The sequence below is a fragment of the Perognathus longimembris genome, chromosome 17, assembly GCF_023159225.1.
Source record: "Perognathus longimembris pacificus isolate PPM17 chromosome 17, ASM2315922v1, whole genome shotgun sequence".
NCBI lineage: Eukaryota > Metazoa > Chordata > Mammalia > Rodentia > Heteromyidae > Perognathus > Perognathus longimembris.
Genome location: NC_063177.1, coordinates 42,392,780 through 42,415,385, shown reverse-complemented (window position 1 = coordinate 42,415,385; position 22,606 = coordinate 42,392,780). Strand labels below are relative to the sequence as shown.

Sequence of the window (22,606 nt, the reverse complement as noted above, 5' to 3'; positions counted from 1 at the left end):
TCAGGAACAATGAGTTCAAGCTCCAGGACTAGAAAAAAAAATACTATGGCACAATACAATTTTCTTAATATTTTAACCTTTCTCAAAGAGCTCAGAGATCACCACAGATGATATGTCTCCAGAACTCATAATTAGGAGATCAACCATTGTGGATATGAATTTAAAATTACACTCATTAGAACACTTGCCTAGCATGTGTGAGGCCTTAGGTTCAGTCTCCTAGCATCACAAAAATAAATGAAATTTCACAGATGAAAACATGGATAGCAAAGACTAGTGAAAATATCAGTGAGCCTGAACTCCAGCTTCAACTCCCTCTTTGTACCCCGGATTCCACAGCCACAAACCCAGACAGGACAGAGAGGAGAGAAAGGAGAGAATCCTTAAGAGCTACTACAAAGTGTAAAGATCAAATAATTCCGTGTGTTTTTCATAAGTTGGTACCAAATATTCTTTCTGTCACAAAATTGTCTGCTTTTGCTTACTTCAAAACACTTGGAGCTAAGGTTCTCATTTGTGTCTTGTCTTTATCATGAACTCAACTCCTGTTTGTCTTTTGCCCAGCTCACAGCACTAGGAGGCTGGCTGCTTGCTGAGCTAGACTAAGAATTTGCTTCAGGGTAAAAATCTAACAGGGAGTTTAAGTGTAGTTGTCTGCCTAGTTATAGCATGATTTATTTGAAACATCCTTCCTTTGGTATTCAATTTAAACATTTAACTGAAAGGAAAGGTGGGGGGAAATGAGGAGGAGAGAGGAGGAGAAGCAGCAGCTAAAGAGAAATTCGCAATGCAGACAGAGAAGCCCAGCTCCAGGACGTTTATGATGGTAGTCATCTTTTTCCTTGGTTTAGGGAAGCAGGAGTTGAGGGAGGCTCTTTGAGATACTTATCTCCCTAACTTGATTTAATGGCGTCTTATGAATCTTATCTTTCCTGTGCTGGAGAAGCCTATATTATACAATCAGTAGCTAATTAATTGATCAACTAAAGAGATATAACAGCTTTTGGCTTCAACTTATATTGGAAAAGAAGCATGTGTGCTATTCATCCTAGAGTATATTTTGCCAGGGAAGGAGAAGAGGAGAAAAAGAGTCTCATTATGTAACTCAGGCTGGTCTTGAAAGGATAAGTCCCAGCCATCCCAGGGGACCATGCGGAGACCTAGGTGGTCCTCCGGGTGGGCTTAGGACAGCAGACTAGGTCCCGGGGGCAGCTTGGACCCCCCAGAAATGGGGGAGCAAATCCACTGGGGAACCTATCCCGGGTTTTGGCACCAATGAAAGGATATGTCCCAGCCATCCCAGGGGACCATGTGGAGATAGTCAAGAACAGAAGAAGGTTCATAAGGAGGTTTATTAGTGGGGCCGTATCTCCCACGGGAGAGGGAGCAACATGGTGTCTGCACCTTATCCAGATGGCAGCTTCTCTGGGGCTAAAGGGAAGTAGGTAGGTCTTAATGGTGAGTGGGAGTGGCCCATTATTCGAGGGCAGGGAGTTTAGGTATGAGTGGATCTGGGGGCTAATGGGAGGAGCTGAGGACCTAAGACAGGGGAAATGCTAACAGGTCTCAAACTGGAGGCTCTTCTGCCTCAGTCTCCTGAGTGGTGGGATTACAGGATGCACCACTTCACCCAGCCATACAATTTCTTTATTTTTTTTTAACATTTCTTTTATATTTTGTTGGTCGTGGGGCTTGAACTTGGGGCCTGGGCTCTGTCCCTGAGCATTTTTGCTCAAGGCTCTACCACTGTGAGCCATAGCACCACTTCTGGTTTTCTGGTGGTTAATTGAAGAGTCTTATGGACTTTCCTGCCCAGGCTGGCTTTGAACTGCAACCCTCAGATCTCAGCCTCCAGAGTAGCTAGGATTATAGGCAGGAGCCACCAGCACCTGACTATAATATTTTCTTTTAAATTTAATGCCATGGGTATCATTCAATACTTAATGGGGGCTTAGGGTCTCTGAAATGGAAGGTATTTTCCAATTGAGCATTTATTATGTGCATTTTTCTAGGACTGGAGAGGGAATATAAAATAATAAAGGAATGGTCTAGTCTATCCTTAAAGCCTAAAGTGAGATCATCAGTTATTCACTCAACACATATTTATTAACCTTCCATTCTGCACAAAGCACTATGTTAGCCCTGGACACAGGAGTAAAACCAAACAGACCTAAGTCCTGGCCTTACAAAGGAGAACCTGCTAGAAATACAGTAATAGGTAAATAGAGGTAATCACTCCAGTGGATAATGTTAGCATTTCCCTAGCCTCAGGTCCTCAGCTCCTCCCACTAGCCCCCAGATCTACCCATACCTAATGAGCCACTCCTACTCACTACCTGACTACTTCCCCTTTACCCCCTGAGAGAGAAGCTGCCACCTGGATAAGGTGCAGATGCCATGTAGCTCCCTCTCCTGTGGGAACTATGGCCCCACTAATAAACCTCCTAATGAACCTTCTCCTGCCTATGATTATCTCCTCATGGTCTTCTGGGATGGCCGATACCTATGCTTTCAGATAGAATGCTGAAAGGTGATTCTTACTGTGGAAAGAAAGCAGGATAAAGGGAAAGGAATTGTGTTAGAGGAATTGTGGGGAACCTGCAGTTTTAAGTGGAGGTTGGGAATCTGGGCAGGTCTTGGGAGGTAGAGATTTGTGGAGAAATGACATTATTGGTGTCACTGCTGCCAGTGCCCTGCCTTGCTAGGAGGAGAATCACCCCAGACCTAATAGTATGAATCCTAAATCCCAGGTGGGGACAACTTGGCAGGATCCTCTCAAGCTCATGCCTTCAGACTCTCACCTGTTCCAAAAGAGATGGCAGAAAGCCCCACCCCAGCACACTCTATCTCATGATCTGTCTCACAAGGAGCTAGGATTTTCAATCCATTTTTTATGGTTGAAGAGAAACAAGAGCTAAGAAGTGAAATAATCTATCCCAAAACACACAGCTGTGAGTGATGGAGCATGTGCTTTTTCTACTGCACCAAGCCCCCTGTCCCTCAGGGGACTTGCCTCCTCCTCTGCTTTCTGCGGCTGTCTCCTGCCCAGGGGGTGGTGTGTACTGATCTACCAAGCCAGTGGTTAGCAAGCGCGTCCTTCCTGGGGAGGCTCACTCTCAGACCTGGGATGGCATCAGCGTGACCACTTTCTCCCGGGCCACAAGAAAGGGCATCCTGCAGGCAGCTGCCCGGATCCTCTTTCTCTCCATCACGGTTTTTCCTCCTTAGGAACCTTCTTTGGTTTCCTGTTGCTTTTTATATTAAATCTCTTTCCTTAACTTAGCATTCTACGTCTCTTTCATTGGCTGCCCTCTCATATCTCCAGAGAGACTTCATTCTCACCCCTTAGTGCTCTGGCTCAGCTGCTTCTACCACCCACATGGGATTTAGTAGCTGGAGAGACCTGTCCTGCTGGTCAGGGGCCATGCCAGCACCTCCTCTTTACCAATGGCTCTCTGGTACTACAGGACTCTTCCTAGCTAAGAAACGCTGTCTGTTGTCATCTCACAGCCATTGTTACTTGGTATTTGCCAGCATCTTACTTACTTGTGGTCCCTAAATACTTATTTGTGAATTTTCCTAGCAAAAGTGTAAGGTAGGTCCAAACAGACTCTCACAATTCCCTAAGTATCTAAAAGAGTAAATTCTTATTAGTGCTTCATTTTGACTACCATCAATTTGATCTTTTACTTGCTGAGCTTACAAATTCTTAATATTCTGACTTTTTTTTCAGTAATTGACAAAAAGCATTAAGTTCTGATCATCAGAAATGAGGTTTTAGGACCAGAGCACAAAACAGTTTTGAATTGCACTCTTAAACCCACTTCTTAATCCATTTCAGAGTTTCCAATTGTTCCCAGTTAATTCTTCTTACTGAGTGTGTATTGCACTTGCTGGGCGTTGAATGATACAGAAAGAATGGCCTTTCTTTCCTGCATAACTGACTTTACTTTTGTTCATAGGTTGAAACCAGCCCTTCCATTTCACCACAGTATTAGATTGGTGGCATTTTTATTTAGGAGGGAAAGAAAGCTTTCTTCCACACGAACTTTTGTTACAAATCAGTTTATTGGAGCCAATCAATGGGCAAGACCTATGAAAGAGTGTGGATTATCTGGTTAGTCCTTTGTGTGGCAAAAGGCTTAGATGCTGCTTAGTACTTGGTTTATTCTTCATGGTGTAAAGAAGTGGTTTTTTGAAGGATCAACACCTTACTGGGCCCTGCCTTTTTCATGGTAATGTTTTCACCTGAGTTGCTTCTTATAGCACTAAGAATTAGTTAACTAATACTTATTTAACCTTGGAACAATGTTTATCATAATCCGATTGGCAGGTAGTCATTTTATTTAACTCTTTTCTTTATAGACTCAAGACTAGCAAAGCTCAGTGGAGTATGCTAGGAACTACCTCCCCTCCCCCAAATAGGTTATCACTCTGTGTGCTTGCTGGCTTGCCACCAAGGGTCATGTCTGGGCACTATGCACTTAGAACCAATAGCCACACATTGACAAGATGGATTTCCCTTCTCAGATTGAGTTTGACTCTTCTTTCTTAATGCTGCATGCATTCCCATTTCATGCTGCTGCAGGCTCTTCCTTTCAAATATTCCCCATTTGTTATATTAGTATTCAGAGGTGGTTTTTTTTTTTTTTTCAGGAGAAAGCTTCCATGTGAGTATTACCACTAATTAATAGACAAAGTGACCCAACACAGTTTAATTATTTTGGTAATGATTTTCAGTGTTTTTGTAAAGAAGATGCTGTACAAGTCAAGGCCGGAACCCGCCTGGGTCATGACCTCTTTGCAGTGTTTGCAGTCTTGTTAAACAAGAAGAAAAGCAAAACATAAATTAGCATCTCCATTATAAGTTGCTCCACATTTCCCAATCTTTCAACACTGAAGACTTGTAGTCACTTACTGTGAGAGAAAATTTCATGAGGAAAATGGCAGTGGTTTGAAAGTCCTACTTTCTGTAGTGAGCAAGAAGGGCCAACCTTGTCTCCTGTGAGAGAGGAACAAGATGGAGGAATTTGAGTTATGGGCTATGGGACATTAAAAACATAAGGAAAAGAGAAATAATTACTTTTGATTGTGAACCAAGAAACCATGACAGGAGGATCACTGAGATTAGGAGTTTGGGGTCAGCCTAGGGAACATAACAAAATGTGGTCTCGATGATGATGATGATGATGATGATGATGATGATGATGATGATGATGATGATGGTGATGATGATGATGATGATGATGATGATGATGTGCCAGCATGCGTGGCCTTTGGAATCTGTGAGCCTTAATGATATGTTCTCAAGTCTGCCATAAGAATTTAGTGTTAAAAAAAGACTTGAGTTTAAAAGTACCTCTTTTTCCACTATATGTGACTTTTCATACTTATAATTAGCTCAGCTCCTCAGCTTTGGTTTTGTTAGCTTGCCTTTGCACTTATTATATTTCTCTCCTTTTAGCTTAGAATGTCCTTCCCTTTCACCATCCCCATCAGTTCACTCATTCCTTATGACATAATTCAGGTAATCTCCTCCAGAGAAAGGAGCTTTCTTTGCCATGTTTCTTCTCTGCCTAACGCCTAACATCTAGTCTACCTTACCTTACCATGATATTCTTTGTTATCTGTCTCCCTATCTACACAAAGTCATTCCATATCTATGGAGGAACTTAGTAAATATCTGTTGATAAGCATTTGTTGATTCTTAGACAGTTGACTTATTAAATAGTAACCATGATTGCCCTTTAATCTGTATACTTCCCTAATATGCTTGCATTTCAGAATTTGACAGCCATCTATTAAGCACATAGGTAAAAAAAATGATGAACACAACTGAGAATGCAAACATGTCTTGTTAACAGTTGTATTCTTTATAAAACCAAAATTGAAATTATTTTTGCATTTTTAAATTTTTTTCCATGTTAGCATAGGGTTATTAACATCCTGTGTTTCTGAGATCCATGAATAGACTTAATGATTGTATCCAAGAGTTATACAGATTTATATGGGGTACAGTGGGTCATTCTGATAATCCTACCTACTCAAGAAGCAAAGATCAAAAAGATTAAGATTCAAGGCCAGCCTGGGTAAAAAATTCACAAGACTAGTTTAATCAATAAAAAGTTGGGTGTGGAGGTACACACCTATCATCCCAACTACACAGGAGGTATAAATAGGCTGCTGGCCCAGGTTGTCTTGGGCATAAACATGAGACCCTGTTCAGAAAATAACTGAAGGAAAAGGAACCTGGAACTGTAGTTGAAGTGGCAGACCACCTGCCTAGCAAGGACAGGGCTCTGAATTCAAAAGGAAGGGAAAACAAAATTTCTTATTACCTAAAGCATTTGAACATACCAAATAGAGATTCCTGGTTGTATGTATTTGAGGGTGAACTTGGTATAGCTGTCTGGCGAACCAAGCAAATGGAGAAAGACAATTGTCAACTCTAGGAAATGAAATGTTGCCTAAGAAAAGAAATTTAATAGTACTCTACATGGCTTACCTATAGATAAATATCAATGATAAAAGTAACCAAATAAGGGCTGGGAATATGGCCTAGTGGCAAGAGTGCTTGCCTCATATACATGAAGCCCTGGGTTCAATTCCCCAGCACCACATATATAGAAAATGGCCAGAAGTGGTGCTGTGGCTCAAGTGGCAGAGTGCTAGCCTTAAGCAAAAAGAAGCCAGGGACAGTGCTCAGGCCCTGAGTCCAAGCCCCAGGACTGGCCAATAAATAAATAAATAAATATCAAAGGACTCCAGTAGAAGGGGTATGTATATGGTGGTGGGGAAAGGGTAAAATTAATAGTAAACCTCCATCTTCCATAGGAAAGTTGACAAATACAATTAACAAAAATCTAAAACCATTACTGTAACCTTGTTACCTGAAGTGAGGAAGGAGATATAAGAAGCAGCTTTGAGACTTGAAAAGGATTGGTCCCAGAGGTGGAATCAGGAATGGTGGCATTTGCCTGGCATAATTTTTTAAGTGCTTTACATATACGTTTGATAAAAATGAAATACTAGCGTACTGCATTGAGACAGTTATATGAAATACTTAGCCTATACCATTCACAGGCTTTGCATGATTATTCCTTTCTCCTTTCTAGAGAGTATATGAAGCTGGTAAGACAGACTTTGTATTCATTCATTAAAAATTTTCCCAGTTCCCACCAAACACACTTCATTCTGCCTCTAAGGAAGTAATTATAGATACACACTTGGTGTCTTTGTTTGGTTAGCATATGCTTCTGACTTACTAACCCATTGTTTACTTCCTGAATCCTGTTGTCAGTTTGTATATATATGTGCCAGTACTGGGGCTTGGCTTTTTGGTGGTTAATTGGAAATAAAAGCCTTTCTGCTTGGACTTTCTTGCTCTGGCTCACTTTGAACCTTGATCCTCAGATCTTAGCCTACTAGGTAGCTAGGATTACAAGTGTGAACCACCTGCACCTAACTACCTTTTTAGATTTTTAGGAGGAACTTCCTGATCTTCTTCTTTTCTATTGTGCAATCATTTGTATTTATGCATTTAAATAAATGGATGTTGCACATTTTATGGAGGCTTTCTCTAATTCTCTAAGTCATTTTTTTCTGTGGGTTTTAACACCTTTTCTCCCTGTGCTCAGGGCCGCAAGCTTCTTATCATTGGGACCACTAGCCGTAAAGATGTCCTTCAGGAAATGGAAATGCTGAACGCTTTCAGCACCACCATCCACGTGCCCAACATTGCCACAGGAGAGCAACTGCTGGAAGCTTTAGAGGTGAGAACGAGTCAACAGATCACACACTGTTTATCAGAAAAGAATTGAGATGGAGATAATGCTGAAGGTGCCAGCTGTTGCCCCTAAACATGGGACCCTAGGACATTTGATCTCCAGTTGTTTTCAGGAATAAGAAGAAGATAAATACACGAGACAGTGAATTTGTTTCCCATTCCTGGATGTAGACAGTGCCACAAACTGCCAGAAAAGACTCAATCCAGGCCCAGCCTATGTGTGACAGTCATAATCTGCATGGGCTGGGAAGTTGGGTGGGTGGAGGAGCTAGTGGGAAGTAAGGTAATCAACATGGAGAAAATCCGTTATTTATAGTGGCTGTCAGCACATTTCCTTTTACTTAATAAACTGGAACAATGATTAAAGCCTTAGAAACTTCAAAAAAGCTACAAAAATTAAAGAAACCTTACTAACAAATCTGTAATGTGGAAATGCTTTTTTAATGTGTGAGGATGCAAAGTTATTAAAAAGCATATTCTTCAAACTTGATTAATACTAATGTGCACAAATGACAAATGAGATCTGTTGGAAAATATGATCTAATGAGGTGTTCAGCATGGTAGAGTCAGGCCTTTGAAAATCCTCATGCCCTATAAGTTGGTGTATCCTCCCAACAAAATAGAAATTGTCTAGATGATAAATGTTGCACGTTACCTGTTTGAACAGCTTTTGTAATGGGTTGGGCAAAAGAATTAAATTTAGTTTGCTTTGACACATACAGATTGTTTCCAGAAAGGAATGAGAAAATTTTTAACTTGTATTTATTTAGAAGTAGGGCTGTTTTTCCCCTAGAAAATATATTTATGAATTATAATGGAGACCCATAGGAAAATGGGTTAAAGTACCATAGTTCTCTTTTGTGATTAGACCTAAAGGCTTTAAGAAGGTCAGAGTGCATTTTAAATTAGGAGGATACTAGCTTGACCCAGATAGGTAGTCCTTAACAATGTTCTTTTAAGGGTGAATGAGAGAATTAACTAATGTGGTTGATGTACTTACTATAAAATGTGCTTTTATTGTTGTTTATTGTTTTTGTAGCTTTTGGGCAACTTCAAGGATAAGGAACGTACCACAATTGCACAGCATGTCAAAGGGAAGCAAGTCTGGATAGGAATCAAGAAGTTACTAATGTTGATTGAGATGTCCCTCCAGGTAAGGTGCTTCCTTTTCCACATGATCCAAAGAAAGATCCTACTTGCAGTACCAAGGATTTTAATGTTGTCTTTGCTAAGGTTTTAATTTGTTAACAAACAGCTTACTGATGATACTTTTCCACTTCTTAAAAGAAAAGATTATAACATTACTTTTAGGGGTTTGGGGTTTTTTTTTGTTTTGTTTTGTTTTTTGCCAGTCCTGGGCTTGAACTCAGGGCCTGAGCACTGCCCCTGGCTTCTTTTTGCTCAAGGTTAACACTCTACCACTTGAGCCATGGTACCACTTCTGGCTTTTTCTATATATGTGGTGCTGAGGAATCAAACCCAGGGCTTCACGTATGGAAGGCAAGCAAGCACTCTACTGCTAAGCCATATTCCCAGCTCCTACTTTTAGTTGTAATTTAGGAAGTTGCTTGATCTTGGAAGTAGAAAGGACTTCAAAGACCAATTTTTGTGCTATGCCCCGGTTTTAGAAATGTGTGCTGTGTCCCACAGGTTTTCAGTGAATGTGCCAAGATTACCTCATCAGTTAGTGATGCATTAGGGGTAGTGTTATCAGTGATTGCACATATATCAAACGTGATCTAGTAGACTGCTGTCCATTGAGTATTTTAGTATTGTATTTTTTCCTGACTCATCTCCTGTAGGTAGGAGTAAAATATCCAGGATCTTGTAGAAAACAGAGCTCCATTCTGCTTTTTGAGCAGAGCCATAAGAAACTTCTTTGTGACTTTCTCAAGTCTACTGAGAACTTCACTTGTCCCTTTATTTTTCTTGTTGGTCATGGGGCTTGAACTCAGCCTGGACACTGTCCCTGAGGTTTTTTGCTCAAGACTAGCACTGTACCTACCACTTTGAGCCATGGCTCCACTTCCAGTTTTCTAGTGGTTACTTAGAGATAAGAGTCTCATGAGCTTTTCTGCCCAGGCTGGCATTGAACCTTGATTCTCAGATCTGAGCTCCCTGAGTAGCTAGGATTCCAGATATGAGACACTGGCACCTGGCGTGCGCGTGTGTGTGTGTGTGTGTGTGTGTGTGTGTGTGTGTGTGTGTGTGTGTGTGTGTGTGCGTGCTGATATTAGGGTGTGAATGCAGGGGCCTGGGTGCTCTCACTTTGCTCTTTTGCTCAAGGCTATCACTTTGCTAATTGAACTCCACATCTGGCTTTGTGGTGATTAATTAGAGATAAGAGTGTCATGGACTTTCCTGCATAGTCTGGCTTTGAATCACAATCTTCAGATCTCAGCCTCCTGAGTAGCTAGGATTATAGGTGTGAACCACCAGCTCCTGGCCCCTCCCTCCTTTTGGATGGGCCTCCATGTACCTGTGCCATCTTGTGGTCTTCATCTAACATACCAGACAAGAACTGCATAGGTACCAAACAGAATGCAGAATTCTTGGCTCTCACCCAGTTTCCAGAACCCCTAGAGCAGAGCTAGACTCACATAATAGGCAGCTGAGTAGACTTTTATTTGTTTGTTTTTGTTGCCAGTCCTGGGGCTTGGACTCAGGGCCTGAGCACTGGCTTCTTTTTGCTCAATGCTAGCACTCTGCCACTTGAGCCACAGCGCCACTTTCAGCTTTTTCTATATATGTGGTGCCAAGGAATCAAACCCAGGGCTTCATGTATACGAGATGAGCACTTTACCACTAGGCCATATTCCCAGCCCAGTAGACTTTTATTGAATGAACAAACAAAGGGACGATCAAATCTATCCCCAGTTCCGGGCAGGTGGACTGGCCCTATTCTAAGCATTGTGTCTTCCTGGGCAGCCTTTCCCTTGGACCAGTGTGAACTGGGCGAGGTGAAGCTTCACAGTAACACCTGAATGAGGCTGCTGAACCAATAAATTAGAAACCGAGTAAATGCTTTTTAATCCATCCTGGCAAACTTAGTTTAACATTTTTGTGGTTTTTAGAAATCGAAAGTTTGATCTACTGAACTTTTCCAATGGACTGTTTTTAAGTCAATTTATTTATTTTCCATTATGAGCAATAAATTAGAGTCACAGACTAAGTACTTTGCTTAGGCTTATTCCTGGTAAAGGTGTGCATACAGGTGTATTGGCTCCTTTCTTGAAAAAAGATAAATCTGTCAGAAAGTCAGCTCCACTCTTCTTTTTTTAGCTTCAGCACATTTTTTAAAAAATAATTGCACAGAAGAAACTATGTGGGTTTTTCTCCCCAACCGCCTTCCCTTCCTCTTCTTTGATGCCTGCAGGTCAGTGATCAAGTTAATGCTTCTTACGCATGTGGGGTAGAAAGTGAGAGTGGGGTGCTTGGGCCTAATCTTCGGCGACTGACACTTCATAGGCCTCCGAGTTTGAACCCCTTCATGTCAAATAGATTCTGTGCAGCTGAGTGACTTCTCTTTAGATCTGCCTTAGGAGACTGCCCGAGTGGAGAGGCATGTAGGTGAGCAGAATGTAAGTCATGTTCCCTCTGCTCACCATACACGATTCTGTTAAAACTTGCACAGCGCTGAGGATCTGCTCTGACTGGATGTCACCTGAGGGAATAAAGTCATTTATCTAGATTACTTTTTTCCTCCCTTTCTCTTGACTTTTAATTCCATAGCTACAGGCAAGTCAGTAAGTCGTTGCTCACACATATTAAATATATTTAATGGGCAAAGACCTGCAAGTACTGACTACAACTGAGCTCCAGCCAGTTCCATTTTTTTTTCAAATAACTTGACAATTGATTCATATGTAATTCTATTCCCAAAGAGGAAAAATGTTTCTTTTGTTAACTATTCACACTTTTTCTTAGTCCTTTGTAGTCTGACCTCTTAACTTTGATACATTTGAAACTTCTGTTCTGTATTTTGCTGGGGCAGAAGGGAAGAAACCTTACCAAAAAAAAAAAAAAAAAAAAAAAAGAAAGAAAGAAAAGAAAACCAAGCCAGGGGCTAGAGGGGGATCTAGTTGCGCCCTGGCCCAGCTGCACAGAGCACTTGAAAGCCGCTCCTGAGGGCAGGGAGGTCCCTCTCCCCACAGACTTCTGCCCTGTAACATGTTTTCAAAGTGAGGTATGTTTCTTACAATAAAAACGCATCTAAAGCAATTAAAGATCTTTTCAATGATCATTTTCTAGATAACTTCACATCTCTAGTGGACCAATAAAAATAAAGTCTGTCTTAACAAATTAGTGGAAATAGAATATAAAATGAAAACCAGGAGAGGGAACGAATACTAATGACCTGGACAGAGGCAGAGGCTGTTCGGGCTCTGTGGCAGCAACTCTTCATTGTTCACTTTCCCATTTATTCCCAACAAGAAACTGTGGTGACAGAGGCTCAGCAAAATCAGGTCCATTGACTCTAGAGGTCATCGGCTACATTGGAATCATTTGGTCATTTTCCCCCTGGTCCTGGAACTTTAACTCAGGACCTGGGTGCTGTCTCTATGCATTTGTGCTCAAGGCTAGCCCTGTACCACTTGAGCCACAGCTCTACTTCTGGCTTTTTTGGTAAGTTATTGGAGATGAGTCTCACAGACTTTCTTGCCAGGGCTGGTTTTAAACTGTGATCCTTATAGCTCAGCCTCCTGAATAGGGTTATTGGTACGTGCCACTAACACCTGGCTGGCCTTACATTTTCACTTTCTTTTCTTTTTTTTCTCTTGGGGTGGGGAGGGGGGCAGGCAGGGGAGATAACACCATTCTAGGGTTTAACTGGGCCAGAAATCTCTTCCTTAGCTTTTTCACTCAAGGAGGACACTCTACCACTTGAGCCACAACTCCACTTCTAGCTTTTTGGTGGTTAATTGGAGATAAAGTATCATAGACTTTTCTGCCCGAGTTGGCTCCAAATTGATACTTACATTTCAGCCTCCTGAGTAGCTGGGATTACAGGAATGAGCCACCAACATCCAGCTGGACTCACTTTTATACCTTGAGTCTTATGAACTGGATGTGGTGTGAACTCCTGTGAGTGACATCCAGCCTGGTGTCCCTGTGCTGCCTCGCAGCTGAGGGATCTCTGGGCCCCGGCGGCTGTGAATGGCCACTGGGTCAGGTCACTTGAACCAAGTGCATTTGCCATGATGAGAAACCCCACTGGCCTCTCCTAAATGACATTGTGCTTTGCCCTGTGTCTGAGCACTGGTTGGGGATCAGGGATACCATCCTGTGATGCAGCAGAGTGCTGCCGGAAGCAAGAAACGGTGAGTGCAGAGTGGCAGAAATGACCATTAATCCCACTTCTTCATTTCTTCTGGCCTATGTAGATGGATCCCGAATACCGAGTGAGGAAATTCCTGGCCCTCCTAAGAGAAGAAGGAGCGTAAGTACACAGCACTCGCCAAGTAAGTGGACCCCCTCCTTACCCCAGTGCTGAAGCATTACATACACTGCCTATTAATTGAATGGTTTCTTTCTTAGATAACTTTGTTTCCATTTATTAGATTCTTCCCTGTGTTGTATGTAGGTCTGTCAGGCCAAGCAAGGAAGTTTGTTGTTCTGTTGGTTTGCTCTCCCTTTGCAATAAAAACCTTCCTTGTCAAAATACAGGACAAACTTGATGGTACATAGTTATTGGAACCTGCTTTTAATTGCATGGAGCTATGACCATTTTCCTTTGTCAAGTGCCCATTAGATAGTAAAAGCGTAGTGTGGAAAATGTAGAGACAGCATAAAAAACTTTTAGTGATTCCTGATGAATGGCTTTTTGCAGATGCTCATGTTTTTTTTTGTGTGTGTGTGTTTGGGCATTTTCTTTTGCAGTAGCCCCCTTGACTTTGATTGAAAATGGACTGTTTGCAATTCAATGACCAACAGGAAGTGACCAAGGTGAAGATGGCCTGGGATCTTCACTCATTCATCATACTGGACTACGCAAAATGTTTTCCACCTTCAGCGTGTGCTCGCTCTGCATGATTTAGTGCAATAAAATGTCCTTCCTCGTGCTACTTGAGATACCCTCATATTTTGTGGAAGGTGTGAACTTGCTTTAGAATGCTATGCTGTCCTCTCCATGCAAGCCGATTCCTTCTTCCTCGTCATTATATTGGAGATGCTGTACCTGTGCACTTGTTCCAGCCCCCAAAGCTCTCAGTAAATGGAAGGAATGCTGCGAAGCAACCCTCGTGTTACCTGTCAGAAAGTAGACTGCCTGTACAAGCTAAGAACAGAGTAAAGGCACAGACTCGAAGGGGCTCTTACAGCTTCCTGTGTGAACACTAAAGTAATCAGGTATTTGGTTAAAGATTCTGTCACACAACAGGTATTATCTCCGCCTGAAGAAATGGGCATTGGAATTTCTAAAACGCTGTTCTCAATCATTCTCAGAGACATTTCCAAGTTGCAATCAGGAAATCTTTCTTAAAAGAATGTCCTATTATTACTGTGTTAGCTGTGATGTCCCCTGAATGTAATTAATTTGCCTGTGGTAAGAGAGATGCTCATCATTACCACCTGATTGATGTTAAAAACATACGAAAGATGTGTATGGAAGTACGTGCACCTCTAAACAGAAAGGAACTATTAAACTAACATAATTTACAGAGCTCTTAGCACTAATTAGTGTCCAACTCTAAGTGGGTCAATTCCTTAGGATAATATTAAAGGCTTATTCATATCACTTTTCCTTCTTTGCTTAGCCTAATGACTTACTTAGAATTTATCTTTCCTGTATTTTCAATGCTCTGTACCATCTACTATATAAGTAAACACTATTCTCCAGAAACATGACCACTTCCTAGCTCTTCCCCCAGTCCTGAGTGTCCATTCCTACGTATTGCTCACAGTCCCCTGTCATCCAGACTTCTTCCAACATCAGAGAGAGAATCCATCATGTCCTTCTGAGGGGGATTTTTCTTCTTGCTGAGTTAGAAGGAATTAGGTCGTCACATGTGGTGGAGCATGCCACTCTCCCCTCTGCTGCTTAAACAGCCTTCAGAACCATCCTGGACACCCCCACCACCCACCACCCGAGGCCCTTGCCGGAGTGTCTTAGGTGTGACTGTGGCTGTCCCCGCGGTAGAAGGCAAATAAATCATCTCCAAATCCTGCTGTCTGTATACTTGTGTTGTGGGTTTTCCCCGGCTTATTTTGTGGCTTTTGAAACAGTGGCTTATATTGTGAAAATCTGTGATAGCTGGTGGCCAGTATCCTGGATCCCATTTCTGGTCCTGCCTTCCTCCCCTGAAGCAGCACACTTTGTATTAACTTATGTTCATTGAGGTTAATGTCTTTGTTTTTGTCCAAAACTTATATTGAACAAGATAAATATTATATTGTTTAATGCAAATTGAAGGAATGCAATAAAGAGCAAATACATCTGAAAATATTCTGTAGATGAGTATTTTGTACAAAACAACTTAGATCACTGATACGAACATATGACAAAGAAGGAGCCCAGAAGAAAAGGCTTGTTATAACCAGCTTAGAGAATGGATGGTTTTTATTTTAATTTATTTTTCTGTCAGTCCTGGGGCTTGAACTCAGGGCCTGGGCACTGTCCCTGAGCTTTCTTTGCTCAAGGCTAGCACTCTACCACTTTGAAACACAGCGCCACTTCTGGTTTTTGAGTGGTTAATTGGAGATTAGAGTCTCATGGGGACTTTTCTACCCCAGCTGGCTTCAAACCATGCTTCTTAGATCTCAGCCTCCTGAGTAGCTAGAATGACATGTGTGAGCCACCAACATCCAGCTTTATTTTAAAATCTCATTTAAAAGATGTGGTTACCTTAAGAGTAAATCAAAGCATTAGCATATCAAAAATGTGAATATAGAAGAATCTTTATATTTAGGTTTGATACTTATCTTAACTTTTTTTTATTTTAGCTCTTTTTTTGTTAAATTTTTATTACTTATCTTACCTTATTGAAAAAAACAGGGAAGCTATAAAACTAGGTTAGTAAACAGGAAATTGTTTCTGAGAATTACTCCTTATTGTGAAAAGTATAAACTCACAGCCTCCAACTCTCTCAGGTTTCTTCATATGGTTTATTTGGGGTCCTTCAGAATATCAGACCTCTGAGCCTGACTCCTACCCATGTCATTGATAGGAAAGAGACAGCCCAAAAACTCTAGCCATAGGCTTGGGCAGCCCATCTGGGAAAGAGGCCATCTTCAAAAGCTTCCCTATAGCAGAGTTGGCTCCCAAGGAGTGTGGGAGCCATTGCCTTGGAAAGGTGGGTTTGGGGGCCTCTTCACTGTGCTTCAGAGATGAGGTGGGTAGCAGAGCAGATAATCACAAGGCAAGGCTGGGTGCTAGAGTAGTGGGCACTGTAAAGTTTGTGAACCAGCTGTTGTTCTATCAGATGTCGTTAAAATCTCAAAATAAGGTTATTTTATCCTTACTAAATTTTATACTTTCATTGAGACACTTTTTTTTAATGTAACACAAAATTGGTCTAATTGTAGTAATATCTGAAATACATTTTGCTTTAAGGCTATCTTTTCATAGCCTAAAAATTACAGTGTGTTAACAGCTTTCCCTTTAAGTTCCAGCTCCACATCACAAAATTATGGAGTAGATTCAAATGTGTGTAATAATCAGGCCTTGATCAACGGACTTGCTGAGGCATTGAGTCAGTAAACAGCCACCAGCCCAGACACAGAAGGCAAAGGCGGGAGCTCGTTTTCCTTGCCTGGCAACAGCCTCTTCAAAAAAGTGACTGAGCAAGGTGTGTTTGAGAGTTCAAGAAAGCATGTCAATTTCAGAAGTTATTGCAAAATGATGTAAAGTTTCTCATCCGTTGGCAAGCTGAGCTGAGGCTGGATCCCGGAGCTGAGCCCACGAGGCCGGGGTGTGCCTTGTGGACACTGGTATGAAGATGCAGAGATAGCATTTGTGATTGACAAGCATCCCAAGGAGGCAATGGCAGAATTTGCGAGGACTCATGGCTGACATTTTCCCAGCACATAGATGCCACACAATGTATTGTCTATTTTGGAATAAGATTGCTAGTTTAAGATAACCATCTCCTTGGGGCTGGGGACATGGCCTAGTGGCAAGAGTGCTTGCCTCGTATACATGAGGCCATATACAGAAAATGGCCAGAAGTGGCGCTGTGGTTCAAGTGGCAGAGTGCTAGCCTTGAGCAAAAAGAAGCCAGGGACAGTGCTCAGGCACTGAGTCCAAGCCCCAGGACTGGCAAAAAAAAAAAAAAGATAACCATCTCCTAGAATGTTCTATTAAGCTAGGAGAAGTGATAGCAAAAATGGCAGCCATACTTTTGTGTAGACATATCCATACCCCCCTCACTTTTCTCTACTTTTTCCTTACCGTCTTTCCATGTGCCTGAAACTTCTTGAACTCACCACTTTCCTCTTTCTTCATAAAATTATATTGCTTTGACAGATGTCATTAAAGTGACATTTCTTGTGGATTTAAAAATGGCCTCTTGCTTTTAGCTATATATAATCCTATATATAATATACATATATATATATATATATATACCCATGCTTATAGGGTCAAGCACAGCGATGAACTATTCTCTAATCATAGGATATGATGACCAAAGGATTACAGATGGCCTTGGTAAATATGAATAAAAATTTAAATATTTGGTGATTTTGTATGCTAAAAACCAACAAGTATCTGGAATGCTGGGATAGTGTTTAGCTTTTATATAAAAATAAAAGATGACCAGTACCAAAAGATGTGAAGGTCTATTTCTACTGATCCTATTCCTCACAGAGCTGAAACATGTGCTTTTGTGGTTGGAGATTTTGAGGGGCTAAAGATACATCAAAAGAAAATTTATGAACTTTGATTGTACCTTCCTCATCTACAAGACTTAAAGTCAGAGGCAGCCCATCACCCCTCAAGGTAGGCTGCTTCATTTTCTTGTGTTTTTGTTTTTTTTGTGAAGTAACATTGGTCCCTAATAGAAGTAGGTCAGGAGAAAGAAAAAGGAAAGAAGGGAGAAAGAAGGGAAACGGAGAGAGAGAAAAGCAAGAAAGGATTTAGCTCTTGTCTGAAGTAATGTACCAAATAAATTGAAGGTGTCATTTTCCAGCAAGTCCAAGAACTATAGGACTGTGTTGTCATGTCATCATTGAGAAGGTGAAAGTGCGAGCTTCAGGTGAATCCTGCTGACACACAGTATCTAAGACATGCCCTGGGCACATCCACCTGCAGGGCCTGCCACCCAAACCAACCCACAGTTTCCAGAACCCAAGCCACAGCACTCCTCTCACTGAGCACCCTGCCTCGCTTCTGCAGCTCAGCTCTTACCTGAGCTGGCCGAGGGTGGCCATGTCTGGTCCAATTTCATCTGCATTCGAACAGATCCTCTTTTCCCAGCAAATGGAGTTGCAAGGTGGCAAGGAAGGAAATAAGGCAGTGGCCACCTCTGGGTTCCATTGCCTTAAACACATCTTTTAGGATTATCAGCAACGCTAATATTGAAAATGTTCCTGTCAATGACATGAATTATGTTTCAATTGGTTCTTTCTAAAGCTGGAAATTCCTTGTGAGAAGTTGACTTAGGACCAAGTAATCCTATAAGAAATTCCTACAGAAAACCAGACCTACTGTCACATGCATAACATCTGAGATGATCTTGTTTAGAGAATGGAGGAAATTGCTTTCATTTGGTCATTCAATTCTCGGAGGCCATCACATTCATAATCAGATATTCTTGACCTCCGAAGCATGTCTGCCAAGTCCACACATGGTACAATGTATCCATTTCAGGTTTACCTTCTCTTTAATGGCTTAACAGAAAGAAACTGCATGATGAAATATATTTTCTCCAAATATATATATATTTATATAATATATAATCTTAGTTAACTCAAAGGTATATACATTGTATAATAAATAATATTTATAAAAAGAGACTTTTTGAATATAAAATCAAAAAGATCAACAACTTCTACAACTTTTTACAAAACTTTGGATACAGCAGGTTGGTAGGAAATTTCTGTTGGTTACTATCACCTGACTACAGTGAGAATAATTACAATGCACTCATGTACTATTATTAAATAATTACTTGTCAGCTACTTGAATACGCCCCAGAAACATGACTTTAATATAGAATACATAGGTATGAAAAGACTTATAAAATTTGTATCCATTCTGTTGAAGTATTCTCACATAAAGCAAGCATTATCCAGTTGACGTGATTGAAAACCTTTCAGTCTAAGGTAAGATGCGGGGGGTGGGGGGGCACTTTGGACCCAGTGGTGGGGTTGGGTGTATGCCTTTCGCAGGGCTTCTGGCCAGAGGTTTCAGAGTGAAGGCAGGTTCCCAGATCACTGGCTTGCCAGCACAAGCTGGCAGATGACCAGCCTGGTATCTTAGATCAGGTTTAGGTAGATCCCCAAAACAGCAGGGGGCGGGGGAAGGACAAATCTTGGTTCCACTCTGTTCCTGTTGCATCTCCTCCAAGTCTCCTTAAGACAGAATGATTGGGCTGATCTGTGCCATCTACCCCACTTGTCCTCATCTGACTAGCTCCCTCAGGCTGCCGTACCACCCCCCCCCCGCCCCCGCAACAGGGCATCTCCAGAGCTGAGCACCTCCATGTGACTGCATGGCTACTTTGATCACTTAATCCAGTCCTTGAGAGCTGCAAGTATTGATGCGATCTCAAATGCAGGTGAGGGGGAAAGGAGCCATGTTTAAAAAAAAAAAAAAATTGTGCCTGTCTGTTTCTTCCCCCGGGCCACAGGGGAGAAAGGATGCAGGAAGACCAGTCCTCATTGGAGCAGAAACTAAACTAATTTTCACACAGACTCGCAGCAATGGGTTGCTACTCATTGGCTCACTTGCTCTAATTCATACTAAGGTGATCCAGCTAGAGTCCAACTGCTCTACCGGGCATTGTTTCTCTGGAGAATCTGCAGATTCGCAGGGCTGAGAAGGATACCGTCACCCTTTCCAAAGCCACGGCTTTGTTTTGTAGCAGCCATTGGAGTAAGAGAAGACTGGCCCCAAATCTAACCTATTTACAACACCCACTGCGCACACACACACACACACACACACACACACACACCACACACACACACACACGTACTGCAGTAATGGGGTAGAAAAAGATCTTGAGATCTGACTTGCCTCACGCAGAACAGGGTTATAAAGAAAATGAGACAGAGAACTCAGCTGCTCTTCAAACAGTTTCCCAAGCCACCTGGAGCTCCTCGTTCTTCAAAACCCCAACTCCTCCTCCACCTGGGACCTCCCCATTGCTTCACCCCAGCTATACCTATGGCTTTTGTCAGAATGGCAACCTGTATCCGATCTGGACTGGAGGTGATGAGGGAGAAAAGGAAACTTCAGGACTTAGTCCTACTTCACAGGCATCTTGGAATGTCACGGGCAGAAGTCGCTTGGAGACAGACTCTTGCCCATGCTTACATCTTTACAGCCAGGCTGCAGAGCTCACATTAGCCCGGCCTGTTCTGTTGGAGTAGAATTTTTTTGTGTGTTTTTTCATTTTTATTTTCTTTAACATGTGCAAACGTAAGCTTTAGGTCTGTTCCCACCAGACCCTGAAGAACTAAAAAGAAAACCCCTCTGTAAAAAGCCACACACCATCCAGAGCAGGGTGAGAAACAGAAGATTGAGAGGAGGAGCGCCGCCTGTCGGAGGACAGCAAGGTCCAGGTCATTTACCACGTGCAGCAGCTGGCAACAGTCCGAGCTCCTTGCTGGCCAGGGCCGAGGGCTGGCCTGGCTCTAGGTCCTGCTTCCCATGGGACTTCAGTGAATCTGCCCAGCTGCACACTTCACCCCTTCCCAGTGCCCTTGGGGAAAACAAACAGGAAAAGGAACATCAGAAATGGAATGCCTGTTGCAGGGGTAATCACCCATTTGGGGTACTAAGATCAGAGGTTGCAGCAGAGCTCATCCCTTTCTTTTGCACTTAGGAGCCATGGGGCCTGGCTGGCTTCACACTCGCTCCTAACTTCAGCGTGTGATCTATGGGAAGAAAGGGGCCTAGATCCACAGAAATCCCTCCTCCCTGCTTCCAGCCAAGGGCCTCAGACACAGGGAGATGCCTGCCAGCCAGCGCCTCCACAGCCCTGTGTGGGTTCCTGTGGAAGGGCAGCTTGGTAACTAATGAATCATTCCTTCCTCGGGGAGACCCGCTGGGTATGTTTTCTCACCTATTCAGTCCTGTCTCACTGGATTTCAGACACAAGGCCATCTCAAAGACATCCCTCGCTCTGACTGTTGACAGAACCAGTATAAAACCCTTAGACCAAAAAAGGCACAGTGAGATCACCAGATACACCCAAGGTCCCACCTCCTACACGGAAGTTAGTGAGACCCAGGATTTTGAGTCAGCCAGGCCATGTGACTTGTCCAGAGCCTTTCTAACACAGGGATGACAAGGAATAACTCTGGTACTTAGAAAATATGAGCATTCAGTGGTTAACTAAAGACAGGAGACAAAACCACAAGTGTTTGCCACAGAAGGACCTGGCAGAATACTGCTCCTCCTGGACAAAGCCCTTGTGATAGGATCTCCCCAGAGGGTATAGAGGGCACATGGCCTACTTGCAGCTCCTTTCTCTGCCTGCACTGGCAGAGACCCACAGGATAGCGGAGAGAAAAGCCAGAGGCCCTGTCTCCTGCGCCTCTGCCAGTTTTATCTCTCAGGTTCCCATCAGCAAAGTAGCCATGTGGGTGAAAGGACAGAACTGACTGGGTCTCAGCTAATCTTGGGTCTATGGCTCCAGACCAGGCCGCAGGCCCAGGAAAATGGATCTTAGTTCTACTGTCCCTGGAAATCTTGACTCATAGCCTATGAGCACAGGATCAGGGGTCAGGTTCTTGATGTGTGCTGTCTGGTCCCTGGGATGGCTCTGTGCAATCTGACATTATCCTTCAGTTCACAGGGGAGGAAACCAGGGCTTGGAGAGGCAAAGAGCTTGCCAGATTCACTCAGTAAGTTGAGTATTTATGGAAAAGGCAGAGCACTGGAAGAGGATTTTCTGGTTGCCACCGCGGAGTGTGGACTCCAGAGCTCCTACAGAGGAGGACTTAGGGCTCTGAACTTGAGACCACATCTGTGTAGCACGTTGCATAACACTGGAAAACCAGCAATGGTCTGCTTCAGAAATGCAGAGAAAAGAAGGTTGCTCCTTTTTTTCTTTTTCTTTCTGTAGTGCTGGGGGTTAAACCTAGGGGTTTGTACCTATGCTAGGCAAGTGCTCTCACTAAGTCATGCCCTTAACCCTCCCTGGCACAGAAAGCCAAGCCAGCATGTCCTTTACCACCAGGCATGGGGTAGGAACAGTCATAGAGTCTGGCTCTGTGCACAGCTGGCCCCTGGTACACTGATGGTTGTGGGCTGCTATTCCTGTGGTGTCTGGGAGGCTGAGTTGCCTCTACCACTAACCTAGTATGCCCATCTGCAAAGTGGGCGGGCTGACCAAATGGACTCTTTGGTTCCACCAATGGGAATTCTAAACTCTTCGCTCCCATAACCACTTCTCAGATTGGCCAGATCTATGTCTCCCTTGATGCTGGGGACATCCAGTTGCCTCTGGCCTTAGAGGAAGGTGGTCACTCCAGTTTTCAAACATTCTTCCATTTTGAGGTGCCATAGTTGGCCTGTGAGTTCTACTTGCTGACGTTTCTCCTGTCCTTTTGAAAATGAAATGAAGTGATGTCTCTTTGTAGTGACTGCCCTATGTCCTGACTCTGGGGGCCTATCACATTTCCTATTAGTGCTGTATTGGGAGAAATATT

At 42.7% G+C, this 22,606-nt stretch overlaps 1 protein-coding gene across 1 annotated transcript in view; it reads left to right on the top strand.

Annotated features, from left to right (window-relative positions):
* The window catches only part of Nsf (N-ethylmaleimide sensitive factor, vesicle fusing ATPase), a 133,480-nt gene extending 118,252 nt beyond the window's left edge, over positions 1-15,228 (top strand). The window contains exons 18-21 of the mRNA XM_048367274.1: positions 7,638-7,772; positions 8,826-8,939; positions 13,171-13,226; positions 13,667-15,228. Of these exons, the coding sequence (XP_048223231.1) occupies positions 7,638-7,772; positions 8,826-8,939; positions 13,171-13,226; positions 13,667-13,688 (327 nt within the window). The 3' untranslated portion in view covers positions 13,689-15,228. The remainder of the gene's footprint in view (positions 1-7,637; positions 7,773-8,825; positions 8,940-13,170; positions 13,227-13,666) is intronic.
* Positions 15,229-22,606: the final 7,378 nt, after the last annotated feature.